Below are 23,750 nucleotides of genomic sequence, written 5' to 3' on the forward strand. Positions count from 1 at the left end.
AAAGATGATGATCCTGGGAAGGCTGCAGATGCATTAAATGAGCTTAGTGGCTCAGTATGTCATTGACAAGAGGTTGGCAGAAAAAGATAAATTCACATACGTGTAAAGAGATAAATATGTTGTCTATTTTTATTTATCCAATGTTTGCACTGCTTTAATTTAATTTAAAGCTGTAAGTGCCTCACCCCCATCATTGAGGATTGAGTAGATCTTATATATTATGAAGCACTAAGAGGTCATGTGGACAGAGGTTGTGCTAATATCCAGAGGCAGAGAGGGAGCAAACCAATGGATGGCAGCATTCATACAGGAGCAGATTCTGCGCAGATGGCCTGGATTATCAGCAGCCTGGATACAAACTGATACCCAGCTCAATCATTTTTTATTGAAAAGGGGATAACTTATTCAACTTAAAGGGACATTGTAAACTAGATGTTGCTTTCCATAAATGTTTCGTAGATGATAAATTTAAATAGCGCATCTGTGAGTGTATTTGTAACAAAGTATAGTTTTGCTTATTTTTTAATAACCTTGTGCCGATTTTTAGACCCCTAAACAAGCCCCAAAGAATCAGATGTAGATCCTGGTCTACAGATTTCGGCTACTCCTGTTTGTGAATCTGTCTTTTCATATGCAGGAATTGGGGGAGTGTCTGCTCTTCCTGCTTTCCCAGCCCCTTTCAGTGGGTGTCCCAGCCTAACCTCCTCAACAGTGCTAAACCGTGAGCTTCTAAGTTAGTTTTTAAATTGGTTTTATACTGGATTTTTAGATCAGTATCTGTGTATATTCTTTTTTATAGTAATGTCTATTACATGCAGTTATATGAGAATTGGTGTATACTGTCCCTTTGCTAATGGACACCATTTGAAAATGTATAAAACAAGCCTAGTCACAAACAATATATAAAAGGTGTTATAAGTAGTTCAGTGCCTGTATGCAATGTCACAATGGGGGTAGCAGGACCTTTGCAGTAGTGAGTGTTTTACGAGCTGATTCATTTGAAAGTGGCCATCTACACAGCTTTACTCCCAGCAGAAAGAATAGATTTACCAGTCAGTTTACATTTATTCTAAAATATCTTTTATGTGTCTGCATGTGTAGTTATACAGTATATACACTATTATTAATGTTATATTTTACTTATAAAGTGCAACAAATAAACAGTTTACACATAGGAGAATTGTAAACGTAGGATTATAATGGCTTTCAAGCTTACAGTCTAAACCAGGGCTGCCCAAGCTGAGGCCTTCAAAGTAGTTTGTGTGATCATCAGAACCACTGAGCAGTAAAGACAATAGCAGTTTGTTGCTGAAAAAGATCACACTTTTTTTAATGAAAGAAAACATGTTCAATACTATAGGCTGCACAAATCATCTTGCCTTGTAGGGCATAAAACATAGTGATTATGTATAAATCAGTAAAGCTAAACCTTTATACCTTAACAGAATACATTTAAAGGGGGACCATGAGATTTGTTAACCTTTGAATAATATTCTTGATGTTTCAGCAAACTGTAGCTTTGTGAAGTTAACTGAGATATTGTAGCAGGTGGTATTGTAGACTATGGTTCCTCTAGTATTGGTGGTTTTTGTGACCTGCGATACAACCATTTTGGGATAATTCTGCCACCAACCTAGTGGCATTAAAGCTCTATTCAATAATCTCAGTTTTTCCACATTTATCCTCAAGGGCTAGAGAGAGAGAGACCATATTATAATGATATCCTGTAGTAAGCACAGGTGAGGCTGTCACTGTCTCAGGAAGATAGATTTTCCCATACAAAGATATACCAAAAACCTGGTCTGTTCCTACCACAAAAGATAAACACTAATATATACATAAGTAATATTTAGCAATAAAACAGGACAATTACAACCCATCTCGTAACATTATGTAGAATACAAATATACAAACACAAATATAAGAAATTGGATGTATGACAAAAAAACAAACATGAAAATTGACAATATAGAAACAATTAAGCAATCATGATTTGGAGATTAGAACTGGATGGAATCCCTGTAACCACCACGAGAGGCTTAAAAACACTTTCCAGGGTGGAGGAAGGCATATAATGTCCCAAAAATAATAATGCCAACGTAGATTTTGGCTGAAAGAGAAGCACAGTCTCCTCATCTAATTAAATTTATTTCTGTTAACTTACTGTCTAATAGATTCCATTTTTACCATTTTCAAGTTACTCTCATTTGAAAGAGTATCTTATCTATAGCATTAGGGGGTTTCATAAATTTATAAATTCATTTCAGAAAAAGAGGCATTCCCCATTTGAATACTCTGAACCTGGTGTATAATGGGTTAAGAGATTGCATACTATGTTGATGGTCAAGTAAACTCTTCCATCTCATCGATTTGTGGATTCAGAACCTCCTTCAATATTTTAAGCTAATGCCTGCATCTAATAGGTTAGAAAACTGCTGTTTACAAGTGACCAAGTAAATAACTAGTATAATGGGTATATTATTTTTTATCTGACAAAGAGTTGGAGATTTAGAGTCCTCTTATCTTTTATTACTGTAAAACTGATGATTCTCTTTTTTTCCAATGAGAGGTGTCATCATAGGCCCCTCAAAGTTTTATAAGAGCTGAAAAAAATGACCTCCCAACTGTCCCTATTTGAGAGGGACAATTCCTGATTTTGAGTTCTGTCCAGCTCTCCCTCTTACAGTCATATGTCCCTAATAAAAGAATTTCCCTTAATCCCACCCATGAATTTTCCAGACAAACACACAAACTGCCCAGACACACCCACAATCCTACCCCCTAAACTACCAATATCCCACCCCTGCCAACACAGTTCCACCCACACAATGTTGATGGGTCCCTATCAACCTCCTGAGTCCCTTATACATGGGGAGGTATAAGTTAGGGAGTATGGGGTCCTGTCTTGCCTCTTTGAAGCGTTTGGTCAACACATCCCTGAAATACTATTTTATCTGAAGGCAACAAAGCAATCTGTTTGGTGCATTTACTGAATATTTAAGAGTTTGATTGCAATAACTCATCAAAACAGTGTGCTTGCAAACTTTCAACAAATATAAAACTATTGTTTTCCATCCAGTATTGTAGTATGGGAAGGTTAATTTTTCTTCAAAAGAACAGAGTAACCAATAATGCTCTTAATGAGGCAAAATTATACTAATTTGTTCCTTTCCACGGCATTTTTATAGTTAGATAGGGTTCTGCTTACCACTTGTGCTTTCAAAAACACTCCTCTTTGTGTCATAAATACTCTTAAAAGCAATATAAGAGCTTTATATAAGAAATGGAAAATTAACTTGACAGGGGTTGTCCAACATTTTGAAATAATGCACCACACTAATTTTGTATTTTCACTGACAGAACCAGTACACATATCTTAAAAATGGTATTAATTGAAACAAAAATATGTGTCTAAATAGACTTCAAAATGCCAGTTGCAGATAAAGGAGCAAACTTTACAATTTCCAGCCATCAGTTGCATGGGTGCATCATCTGTATGAACGCAACATGCATTGCTAATGGGCAGCAATAATTGTGCAAAAACAAATATAAGCTTCATTATAACAAATGCAGTCCCATTGAAAGTGCGTCATCACCAGCTCTCTGCGAAGTATAAGCTGTCAACGCAAGTGCACGCAGCATAAAGACAGCTTCATTTGATTCATACGCATATGCTGCAAACATGTTCACAATTAACTCAGTCTAGTTCTTGATTCAAAGATATTGTTACAAAGACGAGTTCAATGATAGCTTTTGATCTACTATATACTTCAGGAGGATTTTCCCTCTTCTGTTTATAGTTTGAACCAGTTTCTTCACACCTTCATAGCCTCCTTGACTTTCCCAGAATTCATAGTCTATGTACAAAGACTTTATCAGCATATTTTCTAAACAACCAGACTTTAGTACTTTCACTGCAAACTCAGGAAACCTAAAGAGACAGAAAAGAATACATGTAGCTTATATATTTTCACATTTTATATAATGTATGAAAAAAAGTTTTACATTTGTAATTGCTAATAAGCAAAATATATGGCAGATAAAAATACCTTACAAATTATTAGTACACGGATACAGTACTTTAAAATGTGATCTTGTCTGCAGTATATGTTTTTCATAACTGTATCATACAAGCAATTAGATGGATATTTGTAACATGAGAATCCAATTAACAAAGCCCATCAAAAATGACTCCCCATTCTATACTGACAAATTGTGCAAAAATAACAGTGCTATCTTCAGAAAGAGGCTAGCTGTTTAACCCCTTAACGACCAACGACGTATGCCATACGTCCTCAAAAAAAAAGCACTTAATGACCGAGGACGTATGGCATACGTCGTCGGTTAAACAGAGCACTGGAAGCGATCGAAATCGCTTCCAGCTGCTCTAACAGTATTGCAGGCTTGCCTTGAGGTCTAGGCATCCTGCAATACTGTTCCCGAGTGCCGGGACCGGATTGATCACTCCCCCACGAGTGATCACTTCCGGTTTCGCTCCACGTGGAGCCCGGCAGTGTTTCAGAGCATCGGAAGCGATCGGACACGCTTACGATGCTCTGCTTGTGTGCTAAGTGCCTCGGTGGGTCGAGGCACTTAGTTGGTTATTAAATAAAAGTAATAATTAAAAAAAAAAAAAAAACGAATTAAATAAAAAAAAGCCCTAAATAGCCCCCCCCCCTCCCCCTTCACTAGGCATCCAAGATGGCGATGCCCAGTGCATCATGGGGCCTCTGGGGGTGTCCCTAGCCTGCATCATCATAGGGGCAAGCTAGGGTCACCCAATCTGAGCCTCCCACCCTAAAAAAAATAATAATAATAAAATACCCCATTTGTCTGATCATGTCAATATTTGTAAATATTGACTATGATCAGTGTGGATCTCCCTCCCTCTCCTCACTTGCCATTTTGTTGGAGAGAGAGAGAGACCTGTATTTAGCAGAGAGAGAGATTTATTTCTTTTATTTGTTAAAAAATATAGAACCAAAGGCTCTTTTCAGAGCCATTAACCCCTAGCTTGCCAGTGATCACTATATATCACTGGCAGTAACATAGGTGCACTTTTTTTGCTGCATTTTGCTGTCTGTGCATTTTTTTAGGGGTTAATTTTGTTGTTGTAATTTTTTAAAAACCCAAAGGCTCTTTTCAGAAACATTTAGTTAATTTAATTTAATTTTCAGAGCCATTAACCCCTAGCTTGCCAGTGATCACTAAATATCACTGGCAGTAGCATAGGTGCACTTTTTTTTGCTGCATTTTGCTGTCTGTGCATTTTTTTAGGGGATAATTTTGTTGTTGTAATTTTTTAAAAACCCAAAGGCTCTTTTCAGAAACATTTAGTTAATTTAATTTAATTTTCAGAGCCATTAACCCCTATCTTGCCAGTGATCGCTATAAATCACTGGCAGTTGCATAGCTGTACTTTTTTGCTGTCTGCGCATTTTTTTAGGGGTTAATTTTGTTGTTGTAATTTTTTAAAAACCCAAAGGCTCTTTTCAGAAACATTTAGTTACTTTAATTTAATTTTCAGAGCCATTAACCCCTAGCTTGCAAGTGATTGCTATAAATCACTGGCAGTAGCATAGCTGTACTTTTTTGCTAGTTAATTTAGTTAATTAATTTAGTTAATTTAATTTAATTTTCAGAGCCATTAACCCCTAGCTTGCCAGTGATCGCTATAAATCACTGGCAGTTACATAGCTGTACTTTTTTGCTGTCTGTGCATTTTTTTAGGGGTTAATTTTGTTGTTGTAATTTTTTAAAAACCCAAAGGCTCTTTTCAGAAACATTTAGTTAATTTAATTTAATTTTCAGAGCCATTAACCCCTAGCTTGCCAGTGATCGCTATAAATCACTGGCAGTAGCATAGCTGTACTTTTTTGCTAGTTAATTTAGTTAATTAATTTAGTTAATTTAATTTTTTTTAGTAATTGTTTTCTGTGACAGATACAAAAATGTCACAGAAAAGATATAGTGCTGAGGAGGCGTATGCCATCCTTGCGTCAGAGTCAGATGCCTCTATTTCTGACTCAGACCCCAATTTTGACCCTGCCATGTGCTCAGATACATCACTAGATGCAGTCTCAACTGATAGTGATGTATCTGTGGCTGCTAGCCCCCCTGCCAGCCCCCCTGCTACCCCCCCTGCCAGCCCCCCTGCTAGCCCCCCTGCCAGAAGGAGGCGTGTTGCTGCCATTGCTGCTGAAGAGTGGGTAACGCCTCATCTCCAGAGGCCAGATATCCCACCCTTCACAGCAAATGCTGGCTTAAATATAGATGTGGCAGGTTTTAGCCCCCAGCAGTTTCTGGAAGTGTTTCTGGGCGATGATATATTGGGGAACATTGTCGCCCAAACTAATTTATATGCCCATCAGTTCCGTGCTGCAAAGCCTGGAACATATTTGGCAAAGCAGCAATGGGCCCCCATCAATGTGCCAGAATTCAAAAAATTCTGGGCATTGACTATGCTGATGGGCATCATAAAGAAACCCTCCATTCGCTCCTACTGGAGTACTAGCCCCATCTGCTTTACCCCCATTTTCTCCCAGACTATGTCGAGGAAGAGGTATGAAATGATTCTGCATTTCATGCACTTCAGCGACAACAGCCTGTGCCCCCCTAGGGAGCATCCCCAATTTGACAGGCTGTATAAAATCCGCCCCCTGATAACCCACTTTTCTGCCAGGTTTGCAGAGGCTTATACACCTGGAAGGAATATATGCGTTGATGAATCCCTAATGAAGTATAAGGGAAGGCTGGGATTCAAGCAGTATATTCCTTCCAAACGCTCCAGATATGGGGTAAAGGTGTATAAGCTCTGTGACAGCGAGACTGGGTATACTCAGGCCTTCCGGGTGTATGAGGGAAAGGATAGCCACCTTGACCCTCCAGGTTGCCCAGAACATATGGGAACCACTGGCAAGATTGTCTGGGACCTGATATTACCCCTAATGAACAAAGGGTATCACTTGTACTTAGACAATTTTTATACAAGTGTCCTTTTGTTCAAGCTACTGTATTGCTTTGATACAGTAGCTTGCGGTACAATTAAAAAGAACCGCGCAGGTTTCCCAGGACAGCTTGTACGCACCCGGCTACGAAGGGGGGGAGACCTCAGCTCTGCGCCAAGAGGAGCTGTTGGCACTGAAGTACAGAGACAAGAAGGATGTATACCTTCTTACCACCATCCACACAGAGAGGACGGTGGCGGTTTCTGTACGTGGCAGAGCTGAGATCATAAGGAAGCCAGTGTGCATCAAGTCTTATAACCGGCATATGGGTGGGGTTGATCTGGCTGATCAGCTGCTGCAGCCCTACCTAATTATGCGGAAGACAAGGGCCTGGTACAAAAAGGTTGCAATTTACCTAATGCAGATTGCAACCCACAACGCTTTTTTGTTGTTCAAAAAAGCAAACCCCAGAGTTAAAAAGACTTTTTTACAGTTTCAGCTCCAGATTATTACGGGGATTTTGTACCATGATGCACCTGCTCCCCGGGCGGTGATGGGAGAGAGCAGAGTTGGGGCTACCCATTTTATTTTTAAAATCCCCCCTACTGCCACAAAGCAGAAACCACAAAAAAAATGCAGAGTCTGTACCAAGAGGGGGAAGAGAAGGGACACCATATATCACTGTCCTGATTGCCCTGGACAGCCTGCACTCTGCATTGGGGACTGCTTCAAGCGGTACCATACAATGGTCAATTTTTAAAAAAATACATTTGCTGTTACATATATATATATATATATTTTGGTTATGTTTACAGTTAGATGTTTTTTTGTTTTTTTTACTTTTACTGTGCCAGATTTTTACATTTCACTACTCTATTTTTTTCTAAAATTGGGCCTGTTTTTTTTATAACCAAAACCCCTGTCAAACCTATGCATGGGGGACATAGGTGTTCTCAGGGTGCCTTGCAGAAAACAACCTGAAGTATGTTTTTGTAATAACTTACAACAGTCTCTCCTAAATTATAGTCAAAAAGCAATGTGTCTGTAAAAATGAAAATTGAAAAATTACCACCATACACTTTCTCCAATTTTTTGGGCTAAAACGGTTGCTTCAAAGGCATCAAAGCACACCATATACAATACCTTGGGGTGTCAACATTTAAAAAATATACACTTTCATGGCAATAAATAAAAGTGGGGTATGCGATAGGCCCCAAACTAAAGATAGGCCTATCAGAAGAAATACTCTCATTTTTAATAACTAAAATCACAAGTCATAAAATTGTAACATAACCTTCCCAAAATCCTGGCAAACCTATGCATGGGGGGCATAGGTGTACTCAGGGTGCCTTGCAGAAAACAACCTGAAGTATTCTTTTGCAATAACTTACAACAATCTCTCCTAAATCATAGTCAAAAAGCAATGTGTCTGTAAAAATGAAAATTGAAAAATTACCACCATATACTTTCTCCAATTTTTTGGGCTAAAACGGTTGCTTCAAAGGCATCAAAGCACACCATATACAATACCTTGGGGTGTCAACATTTAAAAAATATACACTTTGAATGCAATAAATAAAAGTGGGGTATGTGATAGGCCCCAAACTAAAGATAGGCCTATCAGAAGAAATACTCTCATTTTTAATAACTAAAATCATGTAACATAACCTTCCCAAAATCCTGGAAAACCTATGCATGGGGGGCATAGGTGTACTCAGGGTGCCTTGCAGAAAACAACCTGAAGTATTCTTTTGCAATAACTTACAACAGTCTCTCCTAAATCATAGTAAAAAAGCAATGTGTCTGTAACAATGAAAATTGAAAAATTACCACCATATACTTTCTCCAATTTTTTGGGCTAAAACGGTTGCATCAAAGTCATCAAACCACTCCATGTATAATACCTTGGGGTGTCAACTTTTTAAATATAATCACATTTATGGAAAACAAATAAATTGGGGTATGTTAAAAGACCCCCAAAAAAGACGATAGGCAAAGAAAATATGTTAAATGTGAAAAAAAATCACAAACACATGTCAGACATTTGGCATTGCACCGCCCAAACAAGCCACCAAACCTATGCATAGGTGGTATCACTGAACTCAAGAGATGTTGGTGACAACATATTGGTGTCTTCTTTGGTAGTAACACATAACAGGAGCTGTGAATCCATGTCTAAAGTACAATGTATGTGAAAAATAACACAAAGAAATGAATGCCCAATAGTTTGACAAAGACTAGTGGTTGAATTAGTGTATGGAAAGTGTTAAAACACCTGCATTTTTAAATACCCTAGGATGTCTACTTTTCAAAAATATATGGTTTTATGGGGGTAAATTACATTGGCCGGCTTCAGAAATGTCTTAAATAGAACATGGGTGCATGGGATGTGAAAATGGGAAGTGTAAAAAATGGAATGCGCTTCCTAAAAATAAGGCCTTCTAGCCCCCAGAGAACCCAACACACCTATACATGGGTGGTATCACTGTACTCAGGAGATGTTGTTGAACACATATTGAAGTGTTTTTTGGCAGTAACACATAACAGGAACTGAGAATCCATGCCTAAAGTACAATGTGTGTGAAAAATAACACAAAAAAATGACTACCCAAAAGTTTGACAAAGACTGGTGGTTAAATAAGTTCATGGAAAGTGTGAAAATACAAGCATTTCAAATACCCTAGGGGGTCTACTTCTCAAAAATATATGGTTTTATGGGGGTAAATTTCATTGACCGGCTTCAGAAATGTCCCAAATAGGACATGGGTGCATGATGACCGATGTGAAAATTCCAAGTTGAAAAACTGGAATGCGCTTCCTAAAAATAAGGCCTTCTAGCCCCCAGAGAACCCAACACACCTATACATGGGTGGTATCACTGTACTCAGGAGATGTTGTTGAACACATATTGAGGTGTTTTTTGGCAGTAACACATAACAGGAACTGAGAATCCATGCCTAAAGTACAATGTGTGTGAAAAATAACACAAAAAAATGACTACCCAAAAGTTTGACAAAGACTGGTGGTTAAATAAGTTCATGGAAAGTGTGAAAATACCAGCATTTCAAATACCCTAGGGGGTCTACTTCTCAAAAATATATGGTTTTATGGGGGTAAATTTCATTGACCGGCTTCAGAAATGTCCCAAATAGGACATGGGTGCATGATGACCGATGTGAAAATTCCAAATTGAAAAACTGGAATGCGCTTCCTAAAAATAAGGCCTTCTAGCCCCCAGAGAACCCAACACACCTATACATAGGTGGTATCACTGTACTCAGGAGATGTTGTTGAACACATATTGAGGTGTTTTTTGGCAGTAACACATAACAGGAACTGAGAATCCATGCCTAAAGTACAATGTGTGTGAAAAATAACACAAAAATAATGACTACCCAAAAGTTTGACAAAGACTGGTGGTTGAATTAGTGCATGGAAAGTGTTAAAATACAAGCATTTGAAATACCCTAGGGTGTCTACTTTTCAAAAATATATGGTTTGATGGGGGTAAATTCCATTGACCAGCTTCAGAAATGTCCCAAATAGGACATGGGTGCATGATGACCGATGTGAAAATTCCAAGTTGAAAAACTGGAATGCGCTTCCTAAAATTAAGGCCTTTTAGCCCCCAGAGAACCCGACACACCTATACATGGGTGGTATCACTGTACTCAGGAGATGTTGTTGAACACATATTGAGGTGTTTTTTGGCAGTAACACATAACAGGAACTGAGAATCCATGCCTAAAGTACAATGTGTGTGAAAAATAACACAAAATAATGACTACCCAAAAGTTTGACAAAGACTGGTGGTTGAATTAGTGCATGGAAAGTGTTAAAATACAAGCATTTGAAATACCCTAGGGTGTCTACTTTTCAAAAATATATGGTTTGATGGGGGTAAATTCCATTGACCAGCTTCAGAAATGTCCCAAATAGGACATGGGTGCATGATGACCGATGTGAAAATTCCAAGTTGAAAAACTGGAATGCGCTCCCTAAAAATAAGAGCTTTTAGCCCCCTGAGAACCCGACACACCTATACATGGGTGGTATCACTGTACCCAGGAAATGCTGCTGAAGACATATGAGGGTGTTATTTGGCAGTAACCCTTAATATTATCAGTAAATGTATTCTTAAATTGCTATTTTGTCAAAAAATCAAATTATTTTTTTCCCCCCCCAAACTTTGGCATAGATTGGTGGTAAAATGGTTGCATGAAAAAAGTCAAAATACCCCAAGTTTAATACCTTAGGTTGTCTTCTTTTAAAAAATATATACATTTGAAGGGTTATTCAGGGATTCATGACAGATATTGGTGTTACAATGTAACTATCGCCAATTTTGAAAAAACATGGTTTTGAAATAGCAAAGTGCTACTTGTACTTATTGCCCTATAACTTGCAAAAAAAGCAAAGAACATGTAAACATTGGGTATTTATAAACTCAGGACAAAATTTAGAAACTGTTTAGCATTGGTATTTTATGGTGGTTGTAGATGTGTAAGAGATTTTGGGGCTCAAAGTTAGAAAAAGTGCATTTTTTTCATTTTTTCCTCATATTTTATATTTATTTTATAGTAAATTATAAGATATGATGAAAATAATCATATCTTTAGAAAGTCCATTTAATGGCGAGAAAAACAGTATATAATATGTGTGGGTACAGTAAATGAGTAAGAGGAAAATTACAGTTAAACACAAACATCGCAGAAATGCAAAAATAGCCTTGGTCCCAGATGGTCAACAAATTGAAAAGTGGTCTGGTCACTAAGGGGTTAATAAATTAAGAAACTAGGCATCTGCCCAAGAAGTGATTGTAGAGCTGGCCAAACAACCCTGCAAAGTTGCTGGTTATACTCTCATACATAATTCCCATAACCTGCACTCTTGACTGTGCATCACTGATTGGCTGACATCTAGATAACAGGGCCAATAAGTCAATCACAAAGAAATTTGCTGTGCTGTTTCATGCTTTTATGGGTCACTTGGACTAGCTAAATAGAGGATTAACACTGTATATGTATAAATAGGGTGACCATATTGTCACTTTAAAAAGGGACACATATGAAGAATACATATGTCAGGGCTGTTTTCAGGGCTGTTTAAATAAATGTTTTGTATAAGAACCCTGTCATATGTATTTTTCATATGTGTCCCTTTTTAAAGAGGCAATATGGTCACCCTATGTATAAATTAATAAACCTGTATCAGGAGAGATAACCTGAAAAAGAGGTGGCACCAGGGTAACTATTAGCAAATGGTACACAAAAACCTAAACATACCTTTTTATTAAACAATTTAAAACATACCTACGTATATTAAAAAGGGAAAAATTACTAATAAAATATATTAACCAAGGCAAAAATTTGGAGGCAAACTCTGCACAGAGCAAGCAACATTTCAGGGTCTTTCTGGAAAGTGTTTTTTAGGTTTTTGTGCTCCATAATTCCCTTTTTCCCTATCTTCTCTCATTTGCTAATTCTCTCTATGTCAGACATAACTATTACTGTACATCATATCTTTGACTTTTTGCAGAAGGATTCATACAAAGTCTTGATTACAGTTCACTGAAGGTTCAGGTGTCTTTCTTACTAGAGTCTGAGAGGTTCAGACATCTCACATCTAGCAAATCATCCAACCACTAGCATATACACTACATTGCCAATTGTGAACACCCCTATTAATTATTTAGTTTAGGTGTTTCAACCATACTCATTGTTAACAGGTGCATACAATAGAACACATATCCATGAAATCATTGGCAGCGCAATAGGTTATAATGAAGAGCTCAATAACCTTAAATGTGGCACCATCATGGGATACCACATCAACATGCGCAATACCAAGTGGTGGTTGGAGTGGTATAAAGCATGCCACCACTGTCAGGCTGCTACTCCGCTCTGCTGTGGCCATTGCCCCGGACGCAGGCAGTCCTCCTGTTGCTAGGGATGCAGCAGTGTAACTGCAGCATGGTGATGACATCATCACCACCTGCCCTGTCTTCCCTATGTAAGTGCTTCAGTCTCTCTCACCTGTGCCCAAGTATAGGTGTTACTTTGTGTTCTCCTGGGTGCTGTATTTCTGTTTACTGGATTGCTATATTGATACTCTGTTGATGAACTCTGCCTGTTTGACTATTCTGTTTGCCTTAACCCCTGAACTACTGGATTGCTATACTGATACTGAACTTTGCTTGTTTGACTACTCTGCTTGCCTTAACCTCTGAACTACTGGATTGCTATTCTGATACTGAACTCTGCTTGTTTGACTACTCTGCTTGCTTAACCCCTGAACTACTGGATTGCTACTTTGTTGCTGAACTCTGCCAGTCTGGCCATTCTATTGGTTTACCCCTAAACTGCTAGATATCCTTTTGTTGCTGACTCCTGCCTGTTCTGTTCCCAGTCCTTCTATTGGTTTACCCCTGAACCGTTATACTGCTGGATATCCTTTTGTTGCTGACTCCTGCCTGTTCCCGGTCCTTCTATTGGTTTACCCCTGAACTGTCATACTTCTGGATTTACCTTCCTGTTGCCGCTGAGTACTGCCCTGTCTGCTGTGAGTACTGCTTACCTCATTTTACAAACTCTCTCTCTGCTCTGGGATATTTCCTATCATTCCACTTGACGTCGGGATAAGAAGACTACTGGCCAAGTTTGGTCTTATAGTGGAATATCCCACGAGCATTACATTATACTTGGGCCATGGACCCAAATGAAGTAGCAAATGCAGTTACTCGTCAAGGTCTGACGCTGTGAAAACACACCGCACATTTGCAGAGTGTAGATTCAAAACTACAGGCTATAACCACTTTGCTCTCCTCACTGGTTGCAGAAAAGAACGCTGCTCCTGTTGTTACACAGCCAGTACCCGCTGTTAGTGCCGCAGCTCCTTCCCCTGCTTCTGGAAGTATACCCCAGATACCATTACCTAACAAGTATGATGGTACTACCGACTGTAGGGGTTTCCTCAACCAGTGCAGGCTGCACTTTTGCAATGACCCCCACACCTTTCAGTCTCATCAGTCAAAGGTCACTTTTATAATTTCTTTACTGAAAGACAAGGCCCTACCCTGGGTCTCTCCTCTTTTGGAACAGAGCGCTCAACTCGTGAACGATGCTGATGCTTTCACTTCTGCATTATCTTCTGTATTTGGGACCTCTGGCCATGCTGCTGCTGCAGAGTACTCTCTCTTGGATCTCTGCCAGGGTAATAGAACTGTGGTGGCACAATATGCCATCAAGTTTCATACTTTGGCACTCGAGACCAGTTGGGATGGCAGTGCTCTCAAGGCAGACTTTAGGAGAGGTTTGCATGAACGCATCAAGGACGAGCTTACCTATCGTGATGTCCCTACTTTCCTGGACAAATTCATAGCATGTTGTATTAGTCTGGATTCTCGCTTTCAGCAGAGACAAGCTGAGAGAGATAGAACTCTACTCGTCCGGTCTCTAGACCATCCTCTACCTCTTCAGCACCTCCAGTTACCTCAGTAGTGGATCCCATGGATCTCTCCTCCTTCAAACCAACAGAATCCGAAAGACAGAGAAGAAGGAGATTGAGACTGTGTTTCTACTATGGTTCTAACTCACACCATGTCATGTTCCGTCTCAGGATATTTTGTGAGAGCCTCATTGTCTGGAACAGTTGCTTTAAATGAAGATTTGTAGAAGCCATTTAGATTGAAAAGATACCAGATTCATTTAAATAACAAAATACTTTGATTAAGCAAATACTTGCAGGATATTTTAATATATACTATTCAGATATATTATGTCCACATATGCAAGGAGTGGAAAGGAACAAACAAGTAAGCACAGATGCAGATTCAAAAGGAAAGTCTTTCTCCTGGTAATAACTGAATTGCAGGATTTGCACAAAGCAGGAAACAACATTGTAAACAGGTAACAGGTTTCAAGGTAAAGTCTTTCTCCTAATAATAACTGAAGTGCAGGAATTGCACAAGGCAGGAAACAAACTTGTGCAAAGGTGAAGTCTTCCTCCAAATATGTACAGAAGTACAGGAAACAGGTCCTGGCTTGTGACAAAACAGAAAGAATGTCAAGACAATAACAGCCAGCCTTAATTTGGGAGGTTTTGTACAGGATTGTTTCTGAGTAAATCCAAAATTGAGAGCCCCTGTGTTTTGCACAGGTGTAATTACAAATACTAATTTCACAGATCTTTTAAGTTGCAAGCTATTGCACTTGAAACTCCTAGACTGCTAGAACTGGCTGTGGCTCAACATACAAGCAAACAGAGTAGTAAACACAGAGCCACAGGTTCAAATCCCCACACAGCCCTTTCTAGCAGAATGCCTCCCAGACCTTTTCTTTTTCTTTTTAGTCTGGGGGCTTGGTTCGTGACACACCAGCTAAAGAACTGTGATATCCTGCCGGGAAAAGCCAATGCTTAGAGGATAAAACTGGGGTACCACTAAGCATGGTCACTACTAAATCCCCTCAATCTTCTCGAATCCTTGTACCTGTTACCCCTCCTTTCTTCAGAGTTCTGTCCACACTCAGGCCTTTATTGATTCAGGGCAGCTGGAAATTTTCTGGATCTCCATTTCATGATTCAGGCAGGGTTACCTCTTCTGCAGAAAAAACACTGTCTTAAAATAACTGCTCTGGATGGCACTCCCCTTGGATCAGGTTTAATCCACTTTGAATCAGCACTCCTAACCATGACTGTGGGAGTCCTTCATACCGAACAGTTGCAGTTCAATGTCATTCATTGTCCAGCACAACCAGTAATCCTTAGTCTTCCTTGGCTCCGTATACACAATCCACAGGGACAGTTGGCCTCCTGAGGTACATCCTGCTTCCACTCCTGTCTGGCTAAAGTTACTCCATTATGCCACATCCCCATTGCCAGCCTACAGACCCCTTCAAGCCTTCCCTCAATTTACGCAGATTTTACTGATGTGTTTGAAAAGAAAGCAGCTGATGTGCTGCCACCCCACCGTCCTTACAACGGCAATATTGACCTCTTTCCTGGAGCCCCACATCCTAAAGGGAGGACTTATCCACCCTCCAAAGCTGAAACCAAGGTCATGGAGGAGTATATTCAAGAGAACCTAGTTAAAGGTTTTATTCACCTCTTCTCCTGCTGGGGCTGCCTTCTTTTTTGTCAGTAAGAAGGATGGTGGGCTCAGACCCTGTATCAACTACAGAGCCCTTAACAACATCACTATCAAGAATTGCTATCCTATTCCGTTAATCACTGAATTTTATGATTTGCTCCAGAATGCTTGCTACTTCACTAAGTTGGATCTACGTGGGGCATACAATCTTGTTCGTATATTCCCAGGGCATGAATGGAAGACTGCCTTCAACACACGAATACCTCGTAATGCCTTTTGGGCTGTGTAATGCCCCTGCTGTCTTCCAGGTATTTGTCAACAATGTCTTCCGTGACCTCCTCAATTGCATGACTGGATGACATCCTTATTTTCTCCTCCACCCTTGAGAAACATCATGAACATGTGAGACAGGTACTTCTTCGCCTCAGAGACAATTCCCTGGTAGCCAAACTGGAGAAATGTGAATTTGACCAAGTTCAGATCCAGTTCCTTGGCTATGTTATCTCGAAGGAGGATCCTTCTAAGTTCACCGCAGTCCTGGAATGGCCTCAACCCACCTTATTAAAGGAACTACAGAGATTCTTGGGGTTCTCTAATTATTACCGCAAGTTTATAAAAAAAACTTCTCCCAAATAGTTGCTCTCCTCACTGAGTTAACTAAACGGAACAGAGACTGCAAAAAACTGGCCTCCCAAAGCCGTGGATGCCTTCTCTCACCTGAAAAAGGCCTTTTGTTCTGCTCCTGTGCTCCGCCATCCTGATCCTGACCTGCAGTTCACTTTAGAGGTTGACGCCTCTGAGATTGGAGCTGGAGCAGTCCTAACCCAAAGGGATCTTTTATCCTCCAAGTTGCACCCTGTAGCCTTTTCTCCAAGTGCTTTACTCCTGCAGAGAAGAACTATGATGTGGGTAATCATGAGCTCTTAGCCATTAAGATGGATCTGACAGAATGGCATCAGAGGGTACCGCCAATCCCATTCAGATTCTCATAAGAGGGAAGAAAAGAAAAGGCGCACAGGGCAAGACTCAAGTGAAAAGATTTTACTACAAATAACTGCACACGCAAGTATTGTTGCACTTACTAGAGCAAAGGATTAAAAGGCATTCAAGTGAAGCGCTGTGTTCCTACAGCTCCTTGTCTCTCACAATAGGCTCAGTTGGACTGCCTTTTCTCAGCTGTAACAGGTAACGTCTGGCAAAGTTTCCGAATCCTGTACCAGGATACTCTGTAGCTTGTGGGGACAAATTGCTTGTAAGTCACCAACCCCTCTGGGTGATATGCCAAAGCCTAACACGTTTCCCCTGATCTACGGCCAGGCTTCTTCAAGAGGCAAAAAAATATACGGATAACCCCGGTATTGCGCCTTTTCTATTTAAAGGCATAGTAGCCAATCATGGTAAAGTGTTGTGTTGTATGACCAATCTTGGTTGGAGGTGTGTTCGGTGGCTCCGTGTTTACATTAGTTCTTAGTGAATCGAGCTCAGTATATACTGAGCCCGGAATGGCTTACTCTATTGGTGAATGTTAAAATGTAAACAGTAAAACATCAATTAAAACATTGGTTGTAAAAATGTTGCATACATATTAATATATACAATTATTCAGAGTATTAGAATATACAAATAAAAAACAGTGAGTCACGACTTGGGCGGGCCAAGAGTGAAGGCGCGAGAGTGAGCGTTCTGAACGCTGAAGCCCGGACTGCAACTACAGACCCTAGGCCTAATCAAGTCGGGTTACATTCTCCCCTCCAACACGCTTGCTATCCTGCTTGGACTGCCAAAAAGTTGAGCTACGATGGAGGTCACGGTCATGGAGTGGTGAGAAATTAACAACTGGATGCGAGAGCAGAATAGTTCTCTCTGGAAGCCTGCTTTTGCTATTGTTTTGCCCAGTAGCGAGGCCACAAATCTTTTTTTCTATTTCCTCTCCTGACGCCTAGACTCTAAGGTCTACGGGGGATTAAGTGAGCCCAGTAAGAGGGGGACATAAAGAGGACTGCAAAGCGCAGAGGAAGCAAAGATAAGTAATGTAATTTACAAGCTTTCTCTAATATTGATGTATGGCTGTGCACAGCTTGTTCTCAGAGAGTATATTATATGTTCAAGGGCTAATAAGGTGGGACAAGGAGGCCAGATCGAAAATAGCTTGATGGATATTAGGAAGAGCTAAACTGTGCCTAAAGAGTGTCCCAGTGAAGAAGCTAAGATATAATGAGAGATCAAGTGAATCTGCAGATATAGTGTTTATGAATAGTTGGCAAAGAACTTTAAAGTAGATATAAAGTGTTATACGTCTTATCCCTCTTGTGTTTGTTTAATGCTTTTTCCTGTATGGTATGGAAGTCTGGGGGTTAATGCAAAACCTGAGATAATTTATGGCAGTAAGATCTAAAAAGCATAGCCCAGTGAAGACATCTGCAGAGAGTTAACAAGGTCAAGGGAAAAAGGAAAGAAGGAGAAAAAAAAAAAGAAGGAAAAAGGAAAGGGGGAACTTTTGTGGATGGCCAAAATTATATCTCTGAGATCATATGGCTATATATGAATTTATTGTGAAGGAGTGCAAAGCAGTGGAGTCTGGGTGTATGAATAGGACAAATGTCTTTGGTGTTCAGTTTTTTTTTGTATCCCAGTGAAGAACCGGTATTCCTTGAACTGAAATAATATAAGATTCGGGAGCTGTTTCTTTTACTCTTTAAAGTGAAAGTCAAGAGAAAGGAAGAGAGCGGGAAAGTATAATGCCAGAATAAATTCACAATACCTGTCACAGTTTATTTGGTTTGTGAGAGTGAGTTTATTCTCCCTCTGAATGTTGCATGAGGAACAAGACATATAAAAGCTACAAAGGCAAAAATATATGTTGTCTCTGTTTGAGAGGTGCTATCTAGTTTATTGTGGACGGTATAATGACAAGGGAAAATATTTAAAGGGACAGTCAACCATAGAATTGTTATTGTTTTAAAAGATAGATAATCCCTTTATTTCTCATTCCCCAGTTTTGCATAACCAACACAGTTATATTAATGTACTTTTTACCTTTGTGATTACCTTGTATCTAGGAACCTACTTCCAGCCCCCTGATCACATGACTGTGACTGTTTATTATCTATTGTCTTAAATTTAGCATTGTATTGTGCTAGATCTTAAATAACTTTCTGTGCCTGAACACAGTGTTATCTATATGGCCCACGTGTACTTTCTGTCTCTTTGTGTTGAAAAGAGATTTAAAAAGCATGTGATAAGAGGCAGCCCTCAAAGGCTTAGAAATTAGCATATGAGTCTACCTATGTTTAGTTTAAACTAAGAATACCAAGAGAAAAAAGCAAATTTGATGATAAAAGTAAATTGGAAAGTTGATTAAAATTAAAAGTCCTATCTGAATAATGAAAGTTTAATTTATACTTGACTGTCCCTTTAAAGCACAGCTAAGTGAAGAAATTTGCAATTTGCTAAAAGAAGAAATGTATTATCTGTGTGTCTTTCTGATTTTACTGTTTGGTAAATTGTTCCCTAAGTTAGAGCAAAAGTTTATTTAAGCAAGTGTATGATGGTTATCGGTAACAAAATTTGGATGTTATTGGTTTGCTAGAAGATTTATGTCGGTGCACAGATTATAAGATTATTGTCCAGAATCTATAGTCTGTCTGTGTATAAGGTATAGACATAATTTCACTAAAACAAAAAGATAGGAGAACCCTGACATAGTCTGTCTTCACATATATTCTTCACAAGTCTTAGTGACCTTATAAGAATTATTGCTGATTGAGTCAGCATCTAATTAATATTCACATCTTTTTGTGTGGGTTTTTTTTTTTGTTATACACCATTTTTCACACCTTTTTCACATTTCACTTTTCAGATTTCAGTAGCTACACATTTTTTTTCCTCGCTTTCGTTTTTTAAGTTCTCCTATGGAGAAATATATTCACAATATTAAAGATAAATCTCCAATGATGACCTCTAGAAATAGAGAGAAAAATAAAAATCAGATTGAAAGCCCTTTGGTAGAGGTAGGAGAATCACCGACCACAAATCTAGAGACACACACACTATTAAGTCAAATGTCTAATCTATTTCTTCCCCAATTTGAAAATATAAGAAAAGATATCTCTGAAATAGCGAATGAGCTAAAACAATATAACACAAGACTAACAGAGGCAAAAGATAGAATATCCTATCTTGAAGATCAGGTAGCATCAAAGGAATCAGTTATTAATGAGCTGGGTAAACAAGTATTGGAACTACAAGATAGATTAGACTCCTTAGAAGACAGATCCAGACGGAGTAATATTAGAATATTAGGCATTTCTGAAAAATATAAACCTGAAGAGCTAGGAAAAATAGTGTCCCAAGAGCTTCCAAAATGGCTACAAATGCCAATAGAAGATAAAAAAATTATAATAGAAAGAGTCCATAGAATTGGCACTAGAATGCACAACTCCCAAAATGTACAAACAAGCAACCCCTACCCGCGCCCAGTAATTGCAAAATTACTTAACTACCAGGATAAGGTCGAGTTAATGAAATACTACAAAAAACTGAAAGAGCCACTGATAAGAGATGGGTCTAAGATTTTACTGTTCCAGGATTTTTCCATGGAAACAGCTGCAAAAAGAAAAGCTATGATTCAAGTATGCAACCAGGTCAATCAAAATGGGCTGAAAGCCTATATAGTTTATCCAGCTATATTAAAGATTGAATGCAAGGAAGGGGTTAGATCCTATGATAATATAGCAAAACAATTTTGTTATGATTATTTTAAGAAGGATTAGATCTGTCAAAGAAACTTTAACAATTTATAAAGTCAAAAATGTGGGCAATATTGTTATTTTCTCTGGATGTAATGATTTGTAGTTGGATTACTAAACCAAGGTTGTTGAATGTAAGTGGAATGGCTAAAGTTCGGAGTTTTTTTTTTGTTTTTTATGATAAATGATAATAAGGGAAAAAAGAATTCTAATTATAAATAGAGGTATATTAATTTGCAAAAAGTTTATATTTTATGTAAATTTTAATAAATGAGTTTTATCCTTTAAGAGATTTGTTTATGGTACAAGTAAGAATTGGTATGAAGGGGTTTTTATTTGTTTTTTTTTGGACCCCCGTCCTACCTCCTGTCTTCCCTCTTATCCCCGGGTCACGTCCCCTTGATAAAAGAGTATAGCCGTATATACCCTAAAGTATTAAAGCACTAACCATTACATCATGGAATGTAGCGGGCATCTCATCACCGATTTAAAGAAAAGCAATTCTTAAAAGTTTAAAAAATTTAAATTCAGATATTGCATTATTACAAGAAATAAGATTAAAAGAAAAAAAAATAGATAGACTGAAAACCAACTGGGTGGGAGATGTCTACGCTACACCATGTTCAAGTAGGAAGGGAGGGTAGCCATATTAATTAATAAGAAGCTGGAATATAAAGTAGTAAAATGTATTCTAGATCCTGAATCACGCTTTATAATCATACAAATACAAATTAAAAGCCTACTTATGACTATTTGTAATATCTATGGTCCGAATGAGCTAGATTTAAAATTCTGGTTTAATTTACAAGCGAAACTGATTGAGTATACAAATGCTAATATAATCGTAGCTGGTGATCTTACTTTAACCCCGGAAATTCCCTATTGATAGATATAGCCCTAACATAAGAAGGCTGGACTTAAAAAAGAATCAAAAGTTTTTAACTCTTTCCGAAATACACTGAAATTGCAGGATATCTGGCGGCTGCAAAACTCAGATGAAAAAGCTTATACGTGTATGTCTAAAAGCTTTTTGTCTTTATCTAGGATAGATGTATTTTTGGTAGCTGAATTCTTTGTGAAACAAGATGTTATAACAGAAATTAAAGACTTTACAATATCAGACCATGCGCCAATTATATTGAAAGTCCCTTGTCCAGAATTATGGAGTGAAAGGAAAAGAAATATTTTTTTCTTCCCTAATTATATGAAAGATAATGCAGCATTTATAGAATTTCTCAAAAAAACATGGAACAAATGTTTAATAAATAATAATGAATATAGCCAGAGAAAAGAGATTCTGTGGGAGACTGCAAAGGCGGTATTAAGAGGAGAAATTATAAGCTATATGATTCAATTCAAGAAAAAGGTTAAGGCTAGAGAGATTTAACTAACAAAGCAATTGTCAAATAAATATAATAAATATCTAATGGTGTCATCTAAAGCTAACTGGTTAGAATATCTTAGCGCAAAACAAGAAAGAGATGCATTTTTAATACAAAAAGCGTATAGAGATGACCTTAAAAGTAGAGCGAGATTTATGAAATATGGCAATAAGACAGGGAGTTACTTGGCAAAAATTACTAGATTAACGAAAAAATCAAATTTAATAGGTGCTATTAAAAAAGAAGGAAAAATGGTGACACATACTAAAGATTTATGTTTAACTTTTATTGAGGTCTTCTAAAAGTTCTATAAGGCAGAGGAGATTCATCAGGAAAATAAGAGAGAATTTTGGGAGAACCTGATTCTACCTAAGTTGGATAATGAAAAGCTAGAGAAACTGAATGCTCCAATATCAAAGGAGGAAATAGAAATAGGAATTAAGAATACTGCATATAATAAATCCCCCGGGCCTGACCAATTACCCTCTGAAATCTATAAAATAATATGCAAGGAGGTTACCCCTTTATTGACAGATTTGTTTAATCTGTATTACTCCGGTAGTTATCCAATATCTAAAATTTTTACGAAAGCAACTACTACCTTGATCCTTAAAAAAGGGAAAAGTCCCCATCTGATTGATTCATATAGGGCAATTTCGCTGCTAAATGCAGACTATAAAATATTGGCCACGATAGTGGCTAATAGACTTAAAGAAGTGATGGACAGTATTATTTCAACAAATCAAACAGGTTTTATGAAGAATAGAGCTTCGACATTAAACATCAGAAAAACATGTGCAATTTTGGATTATTGGTGGAATATTGGAGAACGGGGAAATGAAAGTAGAATGGATGATCTGGCACTGAAAACAATTGATGCTGAAAAAGCTTTTTATGCAGTACAGTGGGACCATCTATTCTATACCCTGAATAATTTCGATTTCGGGGGAAATTTTGTTAACTACATTAAATCTATTTATGATAGCCCCCTATTTGCCATCTTAATAAATGGGGTGTTTACGCCTGAAATTAGCCTGGGTAGAGGTACACATCAGGGATGTCCGCTGTCCCCATTATTATTCAACTTAGTAATTGAACCACTAGCTATAAAATTAAATCAAATTTTACAAGGAATTATATGCAATTCGGTAGAAACAAAGATTTTACTATATGCAGATGACGTTATCGTCTTTTTGAGAAATACAAAAACTAATCTCCCTATTCTTATGCATTTTCTTAACAAATGTGGGTCCTTTACAGGATATAAAGTCAATATGACTAAGTCGGAATTGATGTGGATTAGAAAAACAAAAAATTCTGTACAAAATAGTCTATCTAGAGAAGTTGAAACAATACTATACTTAGGTATCTGGTTAAACAAGAACCCAGATAAATGCTATGAGGAAAACTATAACCCTATTTTTGAAAAACTAATTAGCTCCCTGTAACTCTGGAGAAAGCTTCCCCTGTCTCTGTCCGGGAAAATTAATCTAGTAAAAATGGTTTTGTTTCCAAAACTTTTATACAAATTACAAAATCTGCCCCTATTACTTAAAAAAAAGATATTAAAGATATTAAACTGTTT

At 38.1% G+C, this 23,750-nt stretch overlaps 1 protein-coding gene across 1 annotated transcript in view; it reads right to left on the reverse strand.

The window, feature by feature from the left end:
- Positions 1-1,301: 1,301 nt before the first annotated feature.
- The window catches only part of GASK1A (golgi associated kinase 1A), a 130,232-nt gene continuing 107,783 nt past the window's right edge, over positions 1,302-23,750 (reverse strand). Inside the window, exon 9 of the mRNA XM_053715747.1 lies at positions 1,302-3,931. Within this exon, the coding sequence (XP_053571722.1) occupies positions 3,727-3,931 (205 nt within the window). The 3' untranslated portion in view covers positions 1,302-3,726. The remainder of the gene's footprint in view (positions 3,932-23,750) is intronic.

This window comes from Bombina bombina, chromosome 5, assembly GCF_027579735.1.
Source record: "Bombina bombina isolate aBomBom1 chromosome 5, aBomBom1.pri, whole genome shotgun sequence".
Classification (NCBI taxonomy): Eukaryota; Metazoa; Chordata; class Amphibia; order Anura; family Bombinatoridae; genus Bombina; species Bombina bombina.